Source organism: Malus sylvestris, chromosome 11 (assembly GCF_916048215.2).
Source record: "Malus sylvestris chromosome 11, drMalSylv7.2, whole genome shotgun sequence".
Taxonomy (NCBI): Eukaryota; Viridiplantae; Streptophyta; class Magnoliopsida; order Rosales; family Rosaceae; genus Malus; species Malus sylvestris.
Genome location: NC_062270.1, coordinates 30,217,938 through 30,239,961, shown reverse-complemented (window position 1 = coordinate 30,239,961; position 22,024 = coordinate 30,217,938). Strand labels below are relative to the sequence as shown.

The window sequence follows — 22,024 nt, the reverse complement described above, 5'->3', positions numbered from 1 at the left end:
AGTTTGGTCACTTATCTTGTACTCTCCTAATTTCACATTTTCATTCTAACCATAATAGTTCAATGAGATTCATTTATCGTAATTCAAATATATGTTTAAGTATGAAATGTATATTCGAACACATCTAGAGAGGCTAGTAATTGTGTGTCACCTATGACATCCATATTGAATCTATAAATGTTATCATTAAGGAGCATGCCAAATTGATTATTAAGACCATATAACTAAAAGGTTTAAAAAAACTAGTCATAAGAATTAGGTTAGAAGCTGACTGAGTGCCCAACCGTGCCACGATTGAATATGTACTAGCAACAATTTAAAGAATTTGTCTTAGAACTTAACAAAGTCCGACTAAAACCGATTCGCTTTCTATAAAGTTTGGAAGGACCCACATGGTCCCTTGTGCACAAAACATTCAAGGCCCCAAGGAATGTGACGCTCACCTTCAACGCATCATTAACGCTTACCTTCTACGAGTTATTAGCGTTCATCTTTTACATCAATATCAAGAAGATCCAAAAAAGCATTAACCAAGAAAATGGTGAACATCTAATGTTAACATTCTTAAAATAGACGAGTAACGTTAAATGTTTTACTTTAAATGATCAAAAGTTAACCATTAAATCACAAGTTGTCGCATCAACACGAACCTATTTTTCCGACATAAATGACCAGAAAAATAGGAAAGAATCTTTGAACCTAGATAAACCTTGATGTACTTTAGCATCCAACTTAACTTAAACTTGCTTCTTAAAGATGAATTTTGTTTGCCTTTGAATAAAATTCAAATTTAGGAATCAAAGAGCAGTTGACCGATATCACATCGAAACCATTATTCGATGGCCCTTTTGTCTCCTGTGAGGTGTCTACAAAGTAGAAGTTCAACTCAACCACTCTAAATTGGAAGGAAAATGAAGACTCTTAAGTGATCCAACCGTACACGACACGCACAAGCATTCGTGCTTGGGCTACACTTTGGGGTACGAGAAAGTTCGAACTATAATCTTTGAGGACATATGTTTTCCACAACTCTTTAATTACAAATCTCCCAACATAAGTCTTCGTTATGTACAATATGTCAATTTGCAATGTACTTATTGGTCTACTTTTTAATACTCATATCAAGAAGCAGAAGACTTGTAACTCAAGTAATTAAACATTTACGTTTGCATTCAAGTTCATGTCTACTCTACCTTTTAATACTCATATAAAAAAACAGAAGACTTGTAACTCAAGTAATTAAAAACATTTACGTTTGCATTCAAGTTCATGTCTACTCAATTCTCTCTCTCTCTCTCTCTCTCTCTCTCTCTCTCTCTCTCCACCAAGATTCCAAAACTGTTACTGTTACACAACTGAGTTAATGGTGTCACCGTTGCATGTTTTCTTGATCTTCTGCTTCTCTAGTATCAAAATCTGCTTATATTTGTTGCTTGAGATCCCTCTGAAGCTCCTTTAAGTTCTTACTCTGCCCAGCTATACATTCTCACCAATAACGAATCCGAAAAATTGCTAAAAATTAATGTCATGTGATGAAAATCAGAACACAATGGTAGGAGAGACAATTTCCTTACGTATGATAATGCCTTATCTATTCTTCCCTCAACAAACAGATACTTTTACATTTTAAAAATAATTCTATACAATCAATGTTGGGGGAGGGGGAGTCGAACTTAGGACCTTAGTGTCAGGTTATTGCTCTTAATCGATTGAGCTACAAGCCCCTCGCCATTTCGAAACTAATTGAGTTACAATTAATAGGGAATTGTAATTTAAAGAATGGATGATTACTAAAAAATGTACCACAGCCTCCACAACTACGACTTTGTACCATTCGTGAATTCTTCTAACACAAGAGGCTTCTGTGACTGTGGAAGGTGTATTGGACATACAAGTCATGTACCATTTTAATATGTTCGTCAATCTTGTCAGCTGTCCAACCATCAGTTTTTATCGGAGGAGGATACTTTACGCTTAGAGATGCTGGCCGAACATGTAAGCTACCCTTCCTCCATGCTTGATGGGTACCCGTCAGGACCATGGGAACTATTGGGAGACCTGTTTGCAATGCCAGATGAACAAAGCCCTGCAAAGAAAAGTTACAGAACTTATATTATATACTTGAATGCAGAAGACAAGTAAAGAAATTGAATTTCTGTACGAAAGTTAATGCCTAACGACGAACAAGATTATTCAAGAAGTATGATCAGTACATAAGAGTGATTGCAGAACACAATCCATTAGAGGTTACCCATGTTTCCTCAACTTTTTAAGTAAATGTGTTGCACCAAATGCATGAGATATCGACAAGGATAACTATCGAGGAGGCCAGGAGGTGTCATTCCACTCTATGACCGATCGGTATTAACAAGTTGTTGAAATTACCTTTTTGAAGGGGAGCAGTCGTCCATCTCTTGACCTGGTGCCCTCAGGAAATATGATCAAAGAAACTAGAAAGAGATCATAGGTACAACCGTACAACGAGCTTGGCATGAATCACAGGATGAAGGAGAGCTTACCATCAATCTACCAGTAACATGTCCATAAACATTTCCTTGCTTAATCCTCTCATAAGGCCATGGTATGAGCACAACCATGATCACTGCCCATATCACAGTTAAAACCATCACCGTTATAAAACATGTGGCCATTCTACCACAAGATATCAGTGTGGATCCCCAACCGTCCTCACCGACACAAACATCATGCCTCAGCGTTTGTCCTACTTTTTTCACCGGAATTTTCGGTGTTCCTCTCACTCCTGGACCAGAGCTTGTGCTCAAAAAGCTCCCCAACCTTCTACTTCTTAAAAGAGGACTAGTTCCAGTGTTTTCCATTAACCAAAGGTTCATAGAAGTGAAAACAGAAGCTGTCTGGACAGATAGAACAGAATATGCAATCAAACTCAAAATATACTAGAAAACAAGTTGTTATTCAAAAATCTTCCCTTTATATATTTTTGCTTGTATCAATTTCTGAGCAACCAAACAAGTCCTGTAATCGGAACCCTGTCAAAACGAATAATTTTTTAAGGAATAATATTCTAGAAACAAAACAGATAGAAAAGTAATAATATGAAAACAAAACAATGCAGATGCAGATGCTTCAAAGAAACGTCTAAACTCTTACTAGTTCGAATCTGGGCAGATAACAAAACTGATTGAAAGTATAACAGCTTCAAAACAATCTGAAACTCCTCGAACTTTTATTCGGGCTGTGAGTGCTTAACATGCGTGCGTTTCATTTCAAAGAAAAATTGTTTTGTGTTGTCGTGGAAGCCAAACAGAGCACTCGGAGTTTAGACAAATACCCACCAAACGTTCTCACCAAAGAACTTGCTGCACACTTTTGTGGTCGAGAAATTGCTGCACAGAACGTGCAAGAAAAAAGGAGATGACGTAGAAAGATGTATGAAAATAAGATTTATGGGTCTGTGGATACAAGGACAAAAGAACATGACAATAAACTTGTGATGGTGGCGCTAACAATGGGAGAGGGAGAGAGAGACAGAGCATCTCAACTTCTTCTTTTTCTTTTCTTTTTTTTCTTTTTTTTTTAATTTTTTTTATTTTATATTTAAGTATGAGAATTAAAGTGGTGAGTCCAAAAAAACCCTTTTTGGGAAAAAAAAATTAAAATGTTAGAATCAAATTTTAAAAAGAGCATTCTCACACTCATTTTCACCTCCACACACTTATGTTAATTTTTTTCCACTAATCTTCTTCAATTCATTCGATTTGACGGTCGAAAAGTGAAAGTGTTATATGAGAAGTAAAAATACATGTGTGGGTAGCACTACCTTTTAAAAATTGATATGTTTAATACGAGCAGGGTAAGGATTACAATACTTGGGTCATGACTAGTCTTACTCATCATATTTCAGGAAGACATGTTGTAACTTACAACCACTACTTACAATATTTTGGTCGTTGGATATTGTGGTTGTTGGAGATCCAAAGGCCTATAGTGCACCACGTGTAATTTTGCATTGTAGTTGGAGATTCAACCAATTGCTCTCCTGGGCGTGTTTTTTATGCACTCAGTTGAAGAAAAAAAAATGTAACAACCCATCCCTAATTATTATGCTTTTTATAATTTTAATACGCAAATTTATGAAAATGCCCTTCAAGGCCAAACGTCGACTTTTGTTGACCGTCTCATCGTGTCACGTAAGATCCATTTCCTTGGCGTTTTCTTGTAGTACTTAGCGTTACAGACACGTGGGCACAAGCAGAGTCGAATTTGGAGTTATAACGAATGAAGTTAAGGGCAAAATGGTCATTTGACCATAAATCTAGAAGGCTCCAGATTTTATGGAAGCATCAAACTGGTGCCACGTGTGTGGCTATGATGGAAAGAAGAGGAGAGAAATAAGGGGGGTAGCTGCCCAATCGGGAAGAAAGGAGGAAAATGAACCAATGGGAGATGAGAGAAAGAAAGGAAAGGAGGGAACGGAGGAACTAGCCAACCCGAACCTCATTTCGACCCAAACCCCTCAACCCGTTTCCAATCACAACCCGGTCTCTGACCCGATGTTTTGTTGCTTTTTTGATGCCTTTCACAGCGTTTTCCCAGCTTTTCATGGCCAGCCACCACCTGTAAACATCACCACGGTATCCCTCATGTGATTTCCACCCAAAACTCGACAAGTTTTGGCCACATTTCGTGGTGCACAATACCTACAGGTTCAAGAACCCTTCGTCGATGATCGACCATTTCTGAAGCTTATTCTTTCCACCACCACCACTAATGGACCTCCTTAAACCCCAAGAACAAGCCCGAAACAAGATTGGGGGCGTCAGAGTTCGTTTTGAGGCAAATCAACGAATACGCATTTCTAGGGTTCCAACGGATTAAGGGTGATTTGAGGTGTTTTTCGGCCGAATTGGACTTCGGCCCAGGTGCATCGCTGGAAAGTGACTCTATCCTCGCTAGCTCGAGCAGTTCCCAAGCAACAAAAAATTTGTGAATAGACCCCTTCTGAACTTGCATGTTTTTACAAAATATTAGGTTTGCATGCATTTCATATTTCATGGTTTGAGTATGTTTTCCATTATGTTTTATGGATTGCTATATTTATGCTTTACGGAGAATTTATGATTTATTCAAATAGCTTTTATGAAATATTTATGATTTATCGAATTTAAGAAAGATTATGAATCATTGGATTCTCGTATATGAAATTTTATGGCTTCCAAATATGATTTATATTACGAAATTATGAATATGGATTTATGAGATGAGATTTTGAGATATGATTTCGGTGCTTATCTAGCAGGTTATCATACAACACATCCACATAACACGGTTATGTAGACGTCTATGGCTATAAGACATAGTTGAGGATATCTATGTATATATTTCTTCTCCGGCGTAACCCAGAGTCGTACATGTAACATCCCACATCGACCAACGGAGAGGGGGTGATGTGTCTTATATGTACATGCCCACCTCCATATAGCACGAGGCATTTTGGGAGCTCACTGGCTTTAGGTTCCATCGGATCTCTGAAGTTAAACAAGTTCACGCGAGAGCATTCCCAGGATGGGTGACCCACTGGGAAGTTGCTCGTGAGTTCCCAAAAACAAAACCGAGAGGGTGTGACTGAGGCCCAAAGCAGACAATATTGTGTTACGGCAGAGTCAAGACTGGAATGTGACAGTACAGTTTCACCTTTGGGTAATGAGGCCTACCATGTTTCTTCACTAGCGTAACCCAGTGTTGTACAACTTCACCTTCGGGTGATGGACAAGTATTGCCTTCGGGCGAATGAGGAGTTAATGATATTGATGACATACCCCTAGCTTTACTGGCTAAACCAATGTCGGACAACTTCATTAGCCATGGCTAGTGTCAATGTGTAATGTTATATGTTTCTTCTCTGGCGTAACCCAGAGTCGTACAGCTTCACCTTAGGGTGATGGGGCATTCCTTATTTCTTTACTGGCGTAACCTAGTGTCGTACAACTTCATCTTCCAAGGATGGACAGGTACTGCCTCTGGGTGACTATGATACCCCTAGAGAGAGTACAATATTTATGAGATTTAAGATTTTCCCTCAGGCGGCGATAGCATCATTATTGAGCATGGTTTTGCATATACATGTTTTACGAACGTTTTCATTGCATGCTAGAGTTTTCTGAAAAACTATTAAGTAGTACTATATATGTTTTCAAAAGTAGAGGTTAGTATGTTCAGAAATATATCGGTTTTTCGTATTATTAGTATTATTATAAACTTTGGTCCACTCACATTTTCTGTTTTTGCGCCCCCTCAAGAGGTAGATTTGAGGCACACAGTCCCGACATCAGGACACTTCCGCTTTGGCATCTTCGAGTCTCCTATATGTAGAACCCATTCCTCGGCTCGTATCTTTCTATCATAATTCTTTCTCACTATTCTTGAGTAGTTGTATGCTTAGAACACCATTCTGCATTGGTTTATGTCTTTCTAGTTCCATATTTTTATTCGTATGCATGTTTTAAATGGCTTTGTCACCCTCGGGTGTCGACCAAAACATGCCTACCCTAATATTAGAGATATCGGAGTTGGGTCGTGTAAAAAAAAAAATTAATTAACATGGTTAACATCGTCCTCATGTCAGCCTGACATCAATCCACTTGGGTAGAAGCCCATGCAAGATATGCCTCGTCTCCAAGTCGAGCCAAGGCTGGCATTCTCTTACCTAGGCTGTTTTTGACACAGCCTGAACATGATGTTCAATTGGCACTGAAATTAAGGCGTGCTATCCATCACCCAGATAGGTGACGAAGCCATGATATGCATAAAAAAATAACTAATGTTTTCAACTATTAACCGAAAATTCTGCAGAACTTCCCCTAAAATAAGGATAAGCCCAAATTAAGACACCTACAAGTAATCACAATTATTTCAACACATCTCTAAAAGACAACTCTAATGGGTCTCTAACTCTCTATTACATGTTTGACAATATGTTTAGAGCATAGTTGCCTAATACTAGTTCTACGGATAAATTGGAGTATATAACCTACTCGATAAAGTTATGTCAAAGCCTGAGAAGATGCCTCAATGCCAAATATGCTCACAGCAACTGCTACTGATTTCGATGGTATAGGATACAATATCATCCACTAGCCATAGCTAGTGGAAGCTGGATAATATAATCATGTCATTACTGAATAGTCTCGAAGTAATGACAAGCTAAGTATATGACCACATAATCATGTCATTACAGAGTACTCTCGACATAATGACGCGTTTGTAATAATGAGTACTATAAGAATATACTAATCCTTACGTCAAACGCGCCACGAAAGACAGTCAACAAAAGTCAATGCTCACCATTTTAGGGACATTTTGGTCATTTTCCACTAGTGAGAACAAAATTATACGAAAATTAGGGGCCGGTCGTAAAAATTTTGGATGGTGGGGATGGATTTTTGGTTTCTTAGGGTGGTTTTGTGAAGATCAGTGTTTTTAAAAATATGCATATTTCTTTTTATTAGAGTGATAGCGTTAGTGAGTTAATTAGTATTGTGGGATATATGTTTGTAACAGTAACGAAATTTGTTATAATGAAGGACTGTGCAAGACATCCTCAACTTGACAATGGTCATAATCTACCTTTCATGATTGTAGTATCCTTCACAATAAATCTTCATTGTCGGAAAACCCTAAACAAGATGGAATGAAAATGTGGCAACTCGATTTTGGAAGAGTAAGATGAGAGTAACTTTGTCACACCCCGATTTCGAGATACCTCAAAAACTGACATGTGATGTCGGGTTGTAACTGTACCACAACACGTTTCACTCCCAAGGTATAACCAAATCAACCCAATCGTTCAACAATGACTATAATTTCATGACGATCTAATGGTCGGATTGCTGCCTACTACAAAGGTCAAGTGGTGGCCACTTACGAAACTAGGTTCCTAAGGTCGAATCTTGTCAAACAATTATCAAAAACGGATTATAGGCATCAAAACCTAGAAAGACAAAGTAGGTCATCGAGGTTGCGTGCTGCCACACGCAACGACTAGCGGGCGGGATCTCGCTAGAAATTCGACAACACCAAATTGGCTCAAAATATACCACATTAAGAGTCACGAACATTGGAGCATTTTTTCATAAATTCACCAGAGTTCAAAACTGACCAGTTGACAGCAAAAATCGTCATGGAAGTCACTAATTGGTCGGAATTTCATGGCATGGCTGCACCTAAGAGTGATGGGATCCAGAGATTTATTATTGGGGTTAAGAGTTGTCTACTGTGGTGGTGGGTGGTGTCGGGGTGAACAAAAACAACAAGTTTGTCATTAGGGAGCTAGGAGTGTCGAGCTCCACCTCACCTAAAAATGTGGTCAAACGAGACAAAAATTGATTGAGTTATATTTGTTGGAATAGTGGTGGTGGCGATGAGGCTCATTGTCGAAGCTTGCTGAAAAAAACCATAAAAAAACTAGCCAGTCTCGAGTCGAGTTACAGACGAAACAAATTATCGAGTCGATCTCACTGGTCGGCCTTTCTAGAAATATAAAGCCGACTCCCACAATCTAGGATCTACTATATATAGATGTGTAGTTGACAAAAATGCCATTGCCTTTACTTGCTTATTTCTCCTTCGTTACGACTTTGATTTGCTAATGGTTTTCACATATATGCTTGTGAGATCGAGCTCTACTCAAAATACTAAGAGTGACCCCACAAGGTTTACAAGTTTTTAATGATAATTGTGACAAAACTAAACCTTAAATGAGAAATCCAAAATCTAAAATTAACAAAATTAAAATAATTTTAGAAGACGAAAAAGGAGAATATGGAGACGCCAAAACAAGAAAGAGAAAAACACGTGAAGAAGAAGTTCACAAGATATAGATATCTCATTAATAAAATAACAGGTTTTTATCATAAATGTCGGTGAAATTGACCCACCTCATCAAGATGATCCCTGAAATTGAAAATTGATTAATGTAGTCCCTGAAATTGGTTGTCGCGTATTAATGTGGTATTTCCGTGTTGCGAAATTTAAACTAACCAAAATTAGCCCAACTTAGTTCCCAATTTTATGCTCGCAAGAGTACGAATCATTTGATAGTATAGAATGCAAGCACTTAATATCGTCCCTCATAAAATGATTTAATTCTTATCAACTAATTTAAATCCAATTACAACGAAGTAAAATTAGCAAAGATTGGTGAAAGATGGATTTGAGAATTGAAACTAATAGTAAAAACAAATGAAAACAAGAAAGTTTGATCACAATGCAAAAAGAGGCAGCCAAGTACATAAATTGTAATTCAGTCGAGTAAAACACTACAACATCTGACTCACCATAACCAATCAAACTTATCTTCTGCAGTGAACTATTAACAAGTACTCAACCTCATTGATAGTCAAATCTCCTTAATGCATGTAATATCTATGGCATCTAGACTATTACGTATATCCCAATTTGCAACCATCCATGGCATATGGAATAGTTTAACATCATGAAACTCATTACGATAAGTGGAAATTTATATAAAGACTACACAAATCCTAGAGTATGACATCTACTACTAGGTAATTCATGGTATCTGTTTGCACTCAAAATATACCCATTTTTACTTATTTGGGCAATTTGGGTAAAATATGGCATTTGGAGGATTAATATGCAAGAAAGCTGACTTGGAAAGATATTTAGATGCAAGTAGAGGGGTTGGACACTATAATATTGTTCTTCCAATTTGTTTTGGTGGTGGAGATTTGTCAAGCATTGTTTAATCAAGATACATGCATCCTTGCAAATGGATTGGAAGGCAACATAGGGGTGTGGATGCAAAGAAAATGTGAAAGAAGCCAACTTGCTTATTTTAAATGTTAGTTTATTACAAGTGGGAAAACATGTGCTAAAAACATGTGGTGGAGATGCAAATTCCCCTTTTAATATTGTTTCTACATGCAAGTTGGCAAAAGCAATGCAAGCTACCCAAGTAAGGAAATGCAAGCTGCCCAAGCTTCTTTCGGGCAAGTACAAAACCTCAGCAGGAGGGTTTCATCCAGACCTCTATAAAAAGGAGCAGATGCACAAGGATTATGGACACTCAAACAAACAAACAAAAGCACAAACTCTGCTCAAACCAGATTTGCCAAAAGCCTTCTTTTATCTAGTTTATTAGCTCTGCTGCTCACTTGCGGTATCGATCTCATTTGTAGCTTTTATGTACTCATTTCCAGCTATATAAATTACAAGCAATCTGCAATTTTAGTCACTTTCCTCTGTCATTTATATTTCCAAGCAACCTTATCATTTACATATTGTTCTATCTCTCTATATAAGTAAAGTCCTTATTTTTAAGGCAAACAAAGAACCTTAATTTGAGCAACTCCCACTCAATGGCACAATCTCTTGGTTCGAAGTCAAACTCAGGCGCAACCTCAATCATTCAAAACCCGTCTACTAGCGGCATCTAGTAGTGGCACGCCCGCACCCACCAATCTCGTATGTGCAGTAAATCCCTGACTTGCCCGCAAGGCCCTATGGCGGATTTAGGGAGCAAACAGTATCTATTTGCAAGAAGCTCAAGTTGAAAACATGGCATTTGCACAACTTGCATCAAATTTACCAAGTAAAAGTTAAGATGGTAGCTAATCACCAAGACTAAAACCAAGCATATAAACACAACAAACGATACTCAATGAAACTGAAAACTTGAAATAATTCACTTGAGAATATAAGCATTCATAGTTATGGCTACATCGTAGCCCTAGTTAAGGAGTCCCAAAACATAATCGAAAATATTATTTAATTCATAACAAATGTGAGAAGAAAATTGAGTTTAGAAAAAACGCTGAAAAATCCTTGTGCTCTGCTGCTGCTGTTGTCTTTTGTATGTCCCTTGCTGCTTCTGTAGAATAATTGATTAGTCCCCTTTTCTTTTTCCTCTTCTATTTTATCTTGATTACTTTCTCCATTTGCCAACATTTTCCCTTGCTCTTTTGGTCTACTTGCTGCCGCAAACCCCCTCTGTGCCTTCTTTAATTATCCGCTCAATTCCAATCGAAGTCTCATCTCCAAATAGATATCCATCATAGCTGATCAGACTTACTCTGCAATTGAACAGATTGTGCAACCAAATATCCCAAATTTATGCTTTTGGCAAAGACCCATGAATTTGAAATTGCTTTGTGTAGGTGATTTACCATATTTCTCTCCAATTTAACTTCACTAAGATTTCTCTTTATTCTGGTTTCGTATGGAGGCTAACCTTGAAAAATGGGAGAGGAAATATGCAGCTTTCTTTTGTTTTTCTTTCTTTTCCTTGTCGGTTCAGTTTTGCATAGACTTGTGATCTATGAAATAAACACGTGGTGAAGGCTTCTCCAATTCCAACAAGTGACATGCACTGCACATAAATCAAAGGAAAATGAATGTAGACCACAAGTATATTATAAAGTCAAATAGGTAGACACTTAAATCATAACAGACCACTTGGTTTAATTAAAAATAAGGAATTATAACATGATATTTTCCAACACCTCATTAATATAACTATAAAAGCTCAACACTATGTAATTCCTTTCATTTAAGTCCAAAATATCACAAGAAAATGTAGCTTTCGGGAGAAAATAAATAGTAAAATATGCCCTCATCATTCAATCACAATTTTGTAAAAAAATTCGTTATGTGCTGATGTGGCACACAAATGGATCCTACAATGTAATTAAATATTGCCATGTGGATTAAAAATATTTAAAAAATTTATTTTATACAATTGAAAACAATAAAAAAAAGGAAAAAAAGAAGAAGATGATGACTGTTCATCATCTTCTTCCCCTCCTTCCCAGCGACCCGCCATTCTCCTCCAATTGAAACGGCACCGTCGCACCCGGTTCCTGCGGTCCTCGTGTTCGCAGGTGATGATAATTCGAAATGGAACCTCCCCGATGTTGATCGACCCGGATGTGCAGGCTGGGGGAGTGGGGCTGAGAATTGGTGACGACTCCGGCATCCCCTTCCCTTGCCGCGGCTTCCCACTCCCTTGCCGCCTGACCAATATTAACCAATCCAAGCCTTACCCTATTTCTATCGTCTCTTTTTTTTTTCAGTGACATTTTTTGTGAAGGTCGCTTTTTTCTCTTCAACCATTTTCTTATTATGCAGATTAATGGAAACCCAGATGTTAAAAATTGAAAATTACAGGTTAATTTGATTTGCGGACACGAAACTAAGGTATTTTACCAAGAGTTTTGGGCTCACCAGATGTGTATATGTAAAGATTGTCCCTATGCATTGTCACTCAGTGGAATGGTGGCCATATCAGGATTTTCAAGATCTGAAAACCTTTCAAGAGCATCATTTCTAATACCAGAAATTTCATCGCAGGTTTCCTTCACCGATTTGCAAGAGGATCCAACATGCTCTGTATCATTTTCTAGAGTACCTGAACATCTAAAATAATCACTTTGTCTGAGCTACAATTAAAGTGTGGATGAGGACATGAAATCTTGCCGAAATATGACAACAAATGATTCCATTTGCAGTGGTTGCTCGGTGCGAGGCGAAGAAGAAGGTGAACTGTCCATCTTCTTCTTGTTTTTTTCTTTTTTAAGTTATTTATTATATAAAAATAAAAATTGTTTTTTATTATTTAAATATTTGTAATCTATATAGAAATATTTAATTAGATTTATGGAACTCAATTATGTGATATGTCATCACATAACATAAATTTTAATAGAATTATGACGGAATGACTATATTAACTTACCACACTCATTTTTAGGTACTACATTGATCTATTTTCGATTTTCAATAATCATTTGTGATAAAAATTCTAAAATAATTAATTAAGAAGATAAAGTAAACTAACGGTCAACATAATATGTTGAATTTAATCAATGGTCTAAGATAATCTTTAACTTTTATTGAAACAAATTGTATTTAACGATCACGACAATTCGTTAAACTTAATTAATGCTCTCAGGTAATTCTCAACTTTTATTAAATTAAATGGTACATAAAGGTACCGTAGAATCCTTAAAAAAATATGAAATATATTCATTTTCATATATGTATGATAAAAAAATTGGAGCGTCCTTGATGCAGGATCTTGAACGGTTGGTAATTGCACTTGAAGTACTTGCTCTTGAGTAACTCCAACTTTGACAAGTTTCCCCTGAAAACGTGATATAGGTTAAAGGAATCTTAGCCCTGTTTCACCAAGAAGAAATTTCATCAGGCACTACTTCTTAGTCTCTTATTTTGTTTTTTTTTTGAGAATTTTAACGAAAAGTTTCTGGTACTGTTCATTTTAATGAAAAATCACATTTTTACATTAAAAAGTCAATCATGATACTATTCACTTTACTCTTTATTTTGTTCTTATCGATAAAACTCAAAGTTTTCAAACCATTTTCATTAGTTTTTTTTTTTTTTTTTTCTAAGCTTTTTTGGGCTATACATAGTTTGGTAGAAAACTAATTTTAATTTTATAGAAATCAGACTTCAGAATGTGCAAGAAATATTAAGTTAATGGTTATAACTCACATTTATCAAACTCGCACCAATATAATAATAATGTTATAGAAATTAAACTCAAAGTGTATAATTCCTACATATTGAAATCAAACACACACGAATTATTGTGAACGATAAAAGAACTTTGAGAAAAAAAAAGGAAATATAATGGTGGTGTTTTCAAAATACGAAAAATAGAAAGGCAGTCCGACAAATATTATTAATTTCAAACAGACCCCCGTAGAATGCAACAATTTTATGAAGGAGAAATATGACGCTGTATATTTTGCAGTGCGAGCAAAGGGCAGAGGTTTTCTCTCGACCAGACTCTTCCTCTCTTTGAAATTGTTCTTCGAATTGTTTCCGGAACGTCGTTTCTCAAACAGGTACTGCAATCACTTTCCTCACCTACTTTATTGATCATCTTTTTATCAGATTTCGTTCAAGTACGGATTTGCTTTTGAAATATTGAACATTTGAATTTTGTTTGGTTTCTGGGAAAATCGAAGGAAATTAAATATCCTGGTGTGATTTTGAGTTTCTGGGTCCTCATATTTGAAAATTGAAATGTACCGATGGCTAAATTTAGCTGCGTTTAGGAATTTGATTAACGTATAACAGCAATTATTAAAAAATAAAAAAATTGATTAAGCATTTGTTAGTGAAAGCTTGTTTGAAGTAAATTGAATTCACATTTCTGTTTTTCTTTGCTTGTCTGCAGTTTTTGGATCAAATTATAGGTTTTGTGGAACTGAATTGGTGTGTTGGTTTGGTGTCGAAATTTTGTTAAAAATGAGTGTGGTGGGGTTTGATGTTGGAAATGAGAATTGTGTAATTGCGGTGGTGAAGCAACGGGGAGTTGATGTTTTGTTGAATGATGAATCGAAACGTGAAACCCCAGCTGTGGTTTGTTTTGGTGAGAAACAGAGGTTTCTGGGGTCTGCTGGTGCTGCTTCTGCAATGATGAACCCGAAATCTACGGTGTCTCAGGTGAAGAGACTGATTGGTAGAAAATTTACTGAGCCTGATGTTCAACGTGACCTTCGAATTTTGCCCTTTGAAACTTCTGAAGGCCCAGATGGTGGCATTTTGATTCATTTGAAGTACTTGGGTGTGACTCATACATTTACGCCGGTTCAAGTTACGGCAATGCTTTTTGCACATTTGAAAGATCTAATAGAGAAGAATCAGGAAATGCCTATTTCAGATTGTGTGATTAGTATTCCGTCGTACTTTGCAGACTTGCAAAGACGTGCATATTTGGATGCTGCCACAGTTGCTGGGTTGAAGCCTTTGAGATTGATGCATGATTGTACTGCAACTGCTCTTAGTTATGGGATTTACAAAACAGATTTCTCAACTTCCGGTCCAACTTATGTGGCATTTGTTGACATTGGTCACTGTGATACACAGGTCTCTATTGCATCATTTGAGGCTGGGCAAATGAAGATCCTATCTCATACTTTTGACAGAAGCTTGGGAGGGAGAGACTTCGATGAGGTCTTGTTTAATCATTTTGCTGCACAGTTCAAGGAGCAGTACAGAATTGATGTATACTCTAATGTCAAGGCAAGTATCAGGCTACGGGCAGCATGTGAGAAGCTGAAGAAAGTTTTGAGTGCGAATGCTGAGGCACCTCTTAATATTGAGTGCTTAATGGATGAGAAAGATGTAAAGGGTTTCATTAAAAGGGAAGACTTTGAGATGCTGGCTTCAGGTTTATTGGAGAGGATTTGTGTTCCTTGTAGCGAAGCTCTAGCTGATGCAGGTTTGACCGCTGATAAGATTCATTCTGTGGAGCTTGTCGGGTCAGGGTCTAGGATCCCAGCGGTTGCTAGAATATTGGCTTCTGTGTTCAAGAATGAACCCCGCCGGACACTGAATGCAAGTGAGTGTGTAGCACGTGGATGCGCTCTTCAATGTGCAATGCTGAGTCCTGTTTTTCGAGTCAGAGAATATGAGGTTTGTATTTTGAAACAATTTTTCATATCTTAATCACAAAATACAGTGCTTTATTTCAGTTAAGAATACTATGACATATTGGTTCATATGCAATGCATCACTGTGCTGTTGTATGCAATGCCCTGTATACAACAAGAAATGAGTTTGTTTTCCCCCCCTTCCCTATTTCGGTTCGGGTTTTTGAAATTTGAGAGTATGAAAAGTCCTATCACAAAGCTTAAGCTTAGGGACCACCTTAAAAAAGGATTAATTTTCAGTTCTGTACATTAGTAGCACCTAAGAAGGAAGAAAGCATAATAATCCGTTAAAGATGTTTGCTTGATTTTGATTTTATTGGTTAAGGGTAACAACAGCACTTGCTGTGGATATGATGTGCATTCCGAAAATCCCTACTAGACTCAAAGGGATTAAAGCCTTTAATTATAAAATGTACATGCATATGTAACATGTCTTTCTTATCTGGATAGTTGCCCACAATGTGCGTAATGGTTTTCCCGGATCTATATGCAGGTTCAAGATTCAATTCCTTTCTCTATAGCATTCTTAATAGATGAGGCTCCAATTTGCCCAGGGACAAATGGCATCCTGTTTCCAAAAGGGCAACCCATTCCAAGTGTTAAAGTACTGACGTTTCGACGAAGCAGTTTATTTCATTTGAAAGCATTCTACGCTAATCCCACTGAAGTCCCTGCCGGTGTATCTTCTGATATTTGTTGTTTTACGGTAATATATTATGCTCTTCATTCCCCCTTTTCCCGTGGGTTGGGAGAGGGAATATGTGACACTGAGCACTGAGAATTTCATTGGTGGAGGTGCATGAAAAAATGTGAATAAAGGATGACTACATGGGAGAATTGAAGGTAGATCAAAGACAAACATGCTACCACTGAACACTAAGTTCAATGTCTAATCTTTGAGGGGAATATGTGACACTGAGAATTTTATTGGTGGAGGTGCATGAAAAAATGTGAATAAAGGATGACTACATGAGAGAAGTGAAGGTGAATCAAAGGCAAACCCACGTTACCACTGAACGCTAAGTTCAATGTCTAATCTCTGAAGTCTTGATAAGAATCTAGGATGATGCCATGATGGAAATCCCTTTTTTTTTTTTTTTTGTTGGACAATTTATCGAACACTTGGGGGTGACAACCTCAGTTTTTGACATGTTAAACAATTCATCTGTTTAAAATTTAAATGTTTTTGTGTCGGCATGAGAGGGAAAGGAATGCCACCAAAAATGCTATTAAAAATATTTACTATGCAAATTCCAGTTAGATCCTTTTAGTTTTTAAGCTTACCTAGCAATGAAAATACCTGTTATTACTGGATTACTGTTACTTTGAAACTAATGACTGCTGTTTATGTAGATTGGCCCTTTCCAATGCTCCCATAGCAAAAAAACAAGGGTTAAAGTTAAAGTTGTTTTAAACCTCCACGGTGTTGTCTCTGTTGAATCAGCTATGGTAAGTAAATATTTTTTTTTCTGACACTACTAACTTTGTCATCTACTGGTTTCCTTCCTAGGATCTTTGTTTTGTGGCATTTTTTATGGTCAAAATTTTTGTGGTATAAATCTTATAATGGCTTCAGGTGATGGAAGAACACGGAGATGACTCTTCTACAAGGGGTCTTGCCGATTCAAAAATGGATCCAATGGACATTGATTATGTAACTGCTTCTGGTTCTACTGAGGCAGTTGCAGATGGATTTGAAAAAAGTAGTATACAGCACAACTCTTCACATACTAGTGTAAGTTTGTTTTCAACTCTTCCCTTATTTCATGCTGGAAGAACTAGAGATAAATCTGAGTCTTGAATAAATGCGATAATTCCCTTGTAATTAATCTACAGTAATCTTGTTGCTTGTACTTAATCTGCAATGCATACTTATTTGGTTTTGCAAAGTTCTTGTCAAATTCGGTTCTTTAAAGTTTCTGGAGCAGATGTAAACTTATTGAAAGGTATCCGCTTTTCCAGGGTGATCCTGAAAGAAACAATAAAGCTAGCAGGAGGCTAGAGATACCTGTTAGTGAAAGTATGTATGGTGGAATGACAAAGGCTGAACTTTCAGAAGCTCAAGACAAAGAGCTCCAATTAGCTCAACATGACAGAATTATGGAACAAACCAAAGACAAAAAGAATGCATTGGAGTCTTATGTCTATGAGATGCGGAATAAGGTATAGCCTGTATTATTGTTTCGTCACGTTTTCTTTGGCTTTGTGATTCAACCTCCTAAAACACTTTGCATTGTTTTGGCATTTACCTGTTCTGAAGCAGCATAAGGACTTAACACTAACATTCTACTTCCAGCATTGGAATCTGTATTTGTTTATGAGGCCAATTGTTTTAATCCCTACATAGCCTGGGTTTAATATATTGCAACTCAAGAGATTAGTTTTCATGTTGTATGCGATGAAGATCGAAATACATAATGTTGAGATTGCTGTCTAGAAACTTTAGGATTCATGCTTTGAGACTAAGAATTGCCTTTAAGCAAACAAATTTTTGAACTGTCTTATAGTATGGAATGATCGCCAGTTCTATGTATCATTGGGCCAAATATCAGCCTCTTATTGTTGTATCTCTATTCATCTCATCATCCATACCTGAGCATGTTTGACTGTAGCTTAGTCAGACTCTCGTAGATCTTTTAGTTCATGCTGCCACTTTTTGTCATAGGCTGGCTTTTAACATAAGATATGCATGTGAATAGCTCTTCAACACATATCGAAGCTTCGCAAGTGATCAAGAGAGGGAGGGCATTTCCAGGAGCCTACAGCAGACAGAGGAATGGCTTTATGATGATGGAGAAGATGAAACAGAAAATGCTTATACTTCAAAGCTGGAAGATCTTAAGAAGGTTTTCTCCACTTCCTGAAATTTGAGAATTTAAGTTCCCGTTACCTTTCTCCATTCTTGATGTCTATTTGATTATTCTAGCTGGTAGATCCAATTGAGAACCGATATAAGGATGAGGAAGCAAGAATGCAAGCTACAAGAGATCTATTAAAGTGCATTGGGGATTACCGGATGGCTGTGAATTCACTTCCACCCATGGATAGAGAATCCGTACGACAATTCAGTTAGTTACTTATGCCTCGTATAAATATGACTATTTTATTTTCAGCGATTGAATTTTCATGTTTCAGGTTGTTAATGAGTTCTATAAAGTGGAGCAGTGGCTTAGGGAAAAAACCCAACAACAAGACTCGTTGCCAAAGAATGTTGACCCAGTCTTATGGTCAAGTGATATAAAGAGCAGGAATGAGGAATTGAACTCGTAATTCTCTTGCACTTCCTAGTTTCCAACTTTACTATAAATATAATGCTCCATGTTCGTTTTAATGTTCTTTTTTTTTTCTGTCAACGTGGTATGTGAAGACCTTTTAAATGTAGGACTGCAAGTCCAATAAGTTGTTTGGCCAGCCAAATCAATCCTTTCTGAAAATTTATCTAAACAGGTGGTAGCATGTAATATATCACACCTTGATGGGTTAAATAAGAAACAAATGACATGGGGGGTAATTATTGTGATTGGAGTAACTCGCTCCCTTGTATGCACTACACGCATTTCCCTAGTTTCCTGCTGGTTTCTCGATTCACTTAATTCCATCTGTGTTGTTACTGTTACATTTGTTTTTCAATCTCTAGAATTTAATCATGCTCTAATCATTTCAGGATGTGCAAACACATATTCAGATCCAGGGCTCCTAATCGAGAGGACCACAAGGGATCTAACCAGCAGAACACTTCTGATTACAAATGAGTGCAACGATGCAGGATGCATGCTAAGTTTAAGGGCTTAGTTTCTTGTTTGTTCTGACAACTGTACATCTTTTGTAGTCACGTTTTACGCCTTTGAATGGATGGGCAGCGGGTCGCTACACAAGAACATGTTAGTCAATAATGGACCAAGTTTTTTGGCTTGTCCTTCCACCGAAGACCTATGTCATCGACTTGAGCAAACTGATGAGGTCTCACAAAGTGATACGGAGCATAGGTGCTGAAGCCTGTGAAGGAGTCATTGGAACGTTTTGTTGCAAACATTATCATCTGACCGTGTTGGAGAGTGAATTTGTTTTCGAGCATAAAATGTTGCATAAGAGGTTGTCTTCGGGGGGCTGTTCGTTTTTCATTTCTGGGTTTTAACATTGTGGGAAATGACAGTATTCCGAAAGCGAGAACCGAAAATGATCTCCCTTGTACCGGATGAATTGTTTTTGTATGTGGTTTTGTTATGTAGCTAATAAATTACTTTGTACCTCCGTGATTGGAAAAGCTTGAGGTTGTGAATCTTTCATCAAATGTAGCCTGATACATTCTCATAACATCTTTGAACTTTCTTTAGGTTAGTTTTGATCGATTCTCGCGTAGTGAGTATGCAGCTGCGGACTTGGCGATCGAAGACGGTGATGGGTCCATTTTAGGGGCAGAAATGAGTAGGTTAGAAGGCTCTTCGAGTTTCAACATTGTAAAACGATTCACACCTTTTTTCCATCACACACTCCTGTTAATTTTTATTCGTTGATTCTTATTTTATTACTCAATCGTTGATTCTTATTGTATTACTCAAATTAAAGGTTGGAAATAAAGGTGTGCATATAAGAACAACGAAATTGCAACAAATATTAACCCTGGGTTAACGACATTCATACTATATAGATATTTCACTGATATTAGATAATTATTATTGATATGACGTTGATATTTAGTATCAATACGTTAAGATAATTATTATTCATGTCGTTTGCTTGTGCTGCTTACAAACAGCTAACAATCCCCACTATTTAACAAAACCCACTGCTCAACCAAAAATTTACCAAATTAAATCCCTATTTGTGCTGCTGTCCCTAAAAGTCCTCTCAATTCAACCAGAATTACCCATTTTCCCATCTCAAATTTCACACTGCACATAACTCTAATACCCAGATCACCAAAAAGCATTAGTTTTGCAAAAAGGCCCCTTATCACATTAATAAACCCATGACATTATGCAAATCTAACAAAGAAAATACTACTTTCTTCTAGTTAACAACTTCCTAAATTACATTCCATGTTTGTTCCTTCGAAATCTATTTTTATTTTTTTAACAAACGATATTTATCTATACTAGGAGAGGTGGTGGGCTTAACCTTATAATAGACAGCAATAATCTGGTTCAAATTCGCTTTAGGCAAGAAACGAAGCAATGACCTCCTATTTACAAGTGAAGAGGAAAACCACTAGACCGTAGTATTAAGTGGTCATTCGAAATCGATTTTGGGTCTTGAAATTTGGAGGGAGAGGGAAAATGAGCGAAACTAAAAGAGTGGGATTTAAGGGGCGGGATTTGATTTGGAAAAACTGGAGGGATTCCAAAATAAAACTTCCTTTTTGTCTGTACAAGTTTTTGTTTTTGGCGGGCTGACAAGTTGTATTTTGAGCGGCGTGATGGGGGAGGAATCAGAAGATCATCACTTTTTGGGCTAGGGTTCTGACTGGGTCCTTTGAATATTTATTTGGGCCAATTTTATATGTTTACAAATCTTCATACTCAATCTGAGTTTTGAGATTTTAATTTTCTCGTACATAATGAGGTTTTTATAATGTATCAGTTTATGTTTTTTTGTCTATTAAATTGTCTGGTCTGTTATGCTCCACTAGAAGTAGCACACGTTACGAGGCTGCTCGGCTCATGGCTTATGTTGCCTTGGTTGGCTCGGCTTGTGACGTTGAAGGTGAGGGAGTCCCTTTTATAGAATAAGGGCTCGCTCCTCAATGCATAAATGATGGACTAGAGTTGATGCTCGCGGCGGAACGGTTGCTCAGTAGGCGGCGATACTCTCTAATGGTGGTGAGGGAGTCCCTTTTATAGAATAAGGGCTCGCTCCTCAATACATAAGTGATGGGTTAGGAGTGATGCTCGCGGCGAGGCGATTGCCCAGCTGGCGGCGTTGCTCTTTAATGAAGGTGAGGGAGTCCCTTTTATAGAATAAGGGATCGCTCCTCAATACATAAGTGATGGGTTATGAGTGATGCTCGCGGCGAGGCGGTTGCTCAGCTGGCGGCGTTGCTCTGTAATGAAGGTGAGGGAGTCCTTTTTATAGAATAAGGGCTCGCTCCTCAGTACATAAATAATGAGTGCTCTCTAATGAAAGTGAGGGAGTCCCTTTTATAGAATAAGGGCTCGTTCCTCAATACATAAATAATGGGCTAAGTCCCCCAAGTATTTTTCATGAGGCCCAGTTGAGGCCCAATATATGATACATAATGTAGTCCCCCAAGTCTTCGGTCAATAGAGTTTGTTGGCTGGAGACTTCAAATTGAATCCATGTATGGGCCGAAGTGGCGGTTGTTCGGAGACAGTATTTGTATACCCTGCACTGAAGCTTTGTAGGTGAAGCTTTGCAAGTGAAGCTTTGAAGCTAGAGTTCTGTAAATGAAGCTTTTGAAGCTGAAGCTTTTTTAAATGAAGCTTTTGAAGCTGATTGACATGAGTGATGCTTATGAATGTTTATGTTGATTGACATGAGTGATGCTCATGGATGTTGTCATGAGTGATGCCCATGAATGTTGTCATGAGTGATGCTCATGAATG

At 37.4% G+C, this 22,024-nt stretch overlaps 1 protein-coding gene, 2 long non-coding RNA genes and 1 pseudogene across 3 annotated transcripts; 2 read left to right on the top strand and 2 right to left on the bottom strand.

Moving 5' to 3' along the window:
• Positions 1-1,550: 1,550 nt before the first annotated feature.
• LOC126591417 (1-acyl-sn-glycerol-3-phosphate acyltransferase-like) lies at positions 1,551-3,574 on the bottom strand (annotated as a pseudogene).
• A 5,608-nt stretch (positions 3,575-9,182) lies between these two features.
• Positions 9,183-12,454, bottom strand: LOC126591419 (uncharacterized). The gene is made up of 3 exons (XR_007612385.1): positions 12,223-12,454; positions 10,335-11,368; positions 9,183-10,219 (listed from the first exon to the last, which is right to left on the bottom strand). It is a non-coding gene; the product is annotated as an uncharacterized LOC126591419 (long non-coding RNA).
• Positions 11,382-12,722, top strand: LOC126591420 (uncharacterized). The gene is made up of 2 exons (XR_007612386.1): positions 11,382-12,195; positions 12,349-12,722. It is a non-coding gene; the product is annotated as an uncharacterized LOC126591420 (long non-coding RNA).
• Positions 12,723-13,703: 981 nt separating this feature from the next.
• On the top strand, positions 13,704-19,752 carry LOC126591410 (heat shock 70 kDa protein 16-like). The gene is made up of 10 exons (XM_050257086.1): positions 13,704-13,868; positions 14,204-15,444; positions 15,955-16,167; positions 16,815-16,910; positions 17,038-17,196; positions 17,424-17,624; positions 18,161-18,307; positions 18,388-18,516; positions 18,597-18,727; positions 19,126-19,752. Exons 2-10 carry the CDS (start codon positions 14,275-14,277, stop codon positions 19,211-19,213), a joined length of 2,334 nt encoding a protein of 777 aa, XP_050113043.1. The 5' UTR covers positions 13,704-13,868; positions 14,204-14,274; the 3' UTR covers positions 19,214-19,752.
• Positions 19,753-22,024: the final 2,272 nt, after the last annotated feature.

Coding starts and splice junctions, on each gene's coding strand:
- LOC126591410 (XM_050257086.1), top strand. CDS start 14,275: ATGAGTGTGGTGGGGTTTGATGTTGGAAATGAGAATTGTGTAATTGCG. Junction 15,445..15,954: donor TTCGAGTCAGAGAATATGAG/GTTTGTATTTTG, acceptor ATCTATATGCAG/GTTCAAGATTCAATTCCTTT. Junction 16,168..16,814: donor CTGATATTTGTTGTTTTACG/GTAATATATTAT, acceptor CTGTTTATGTAG/ATTGGCCCTTTCCAATGCTC.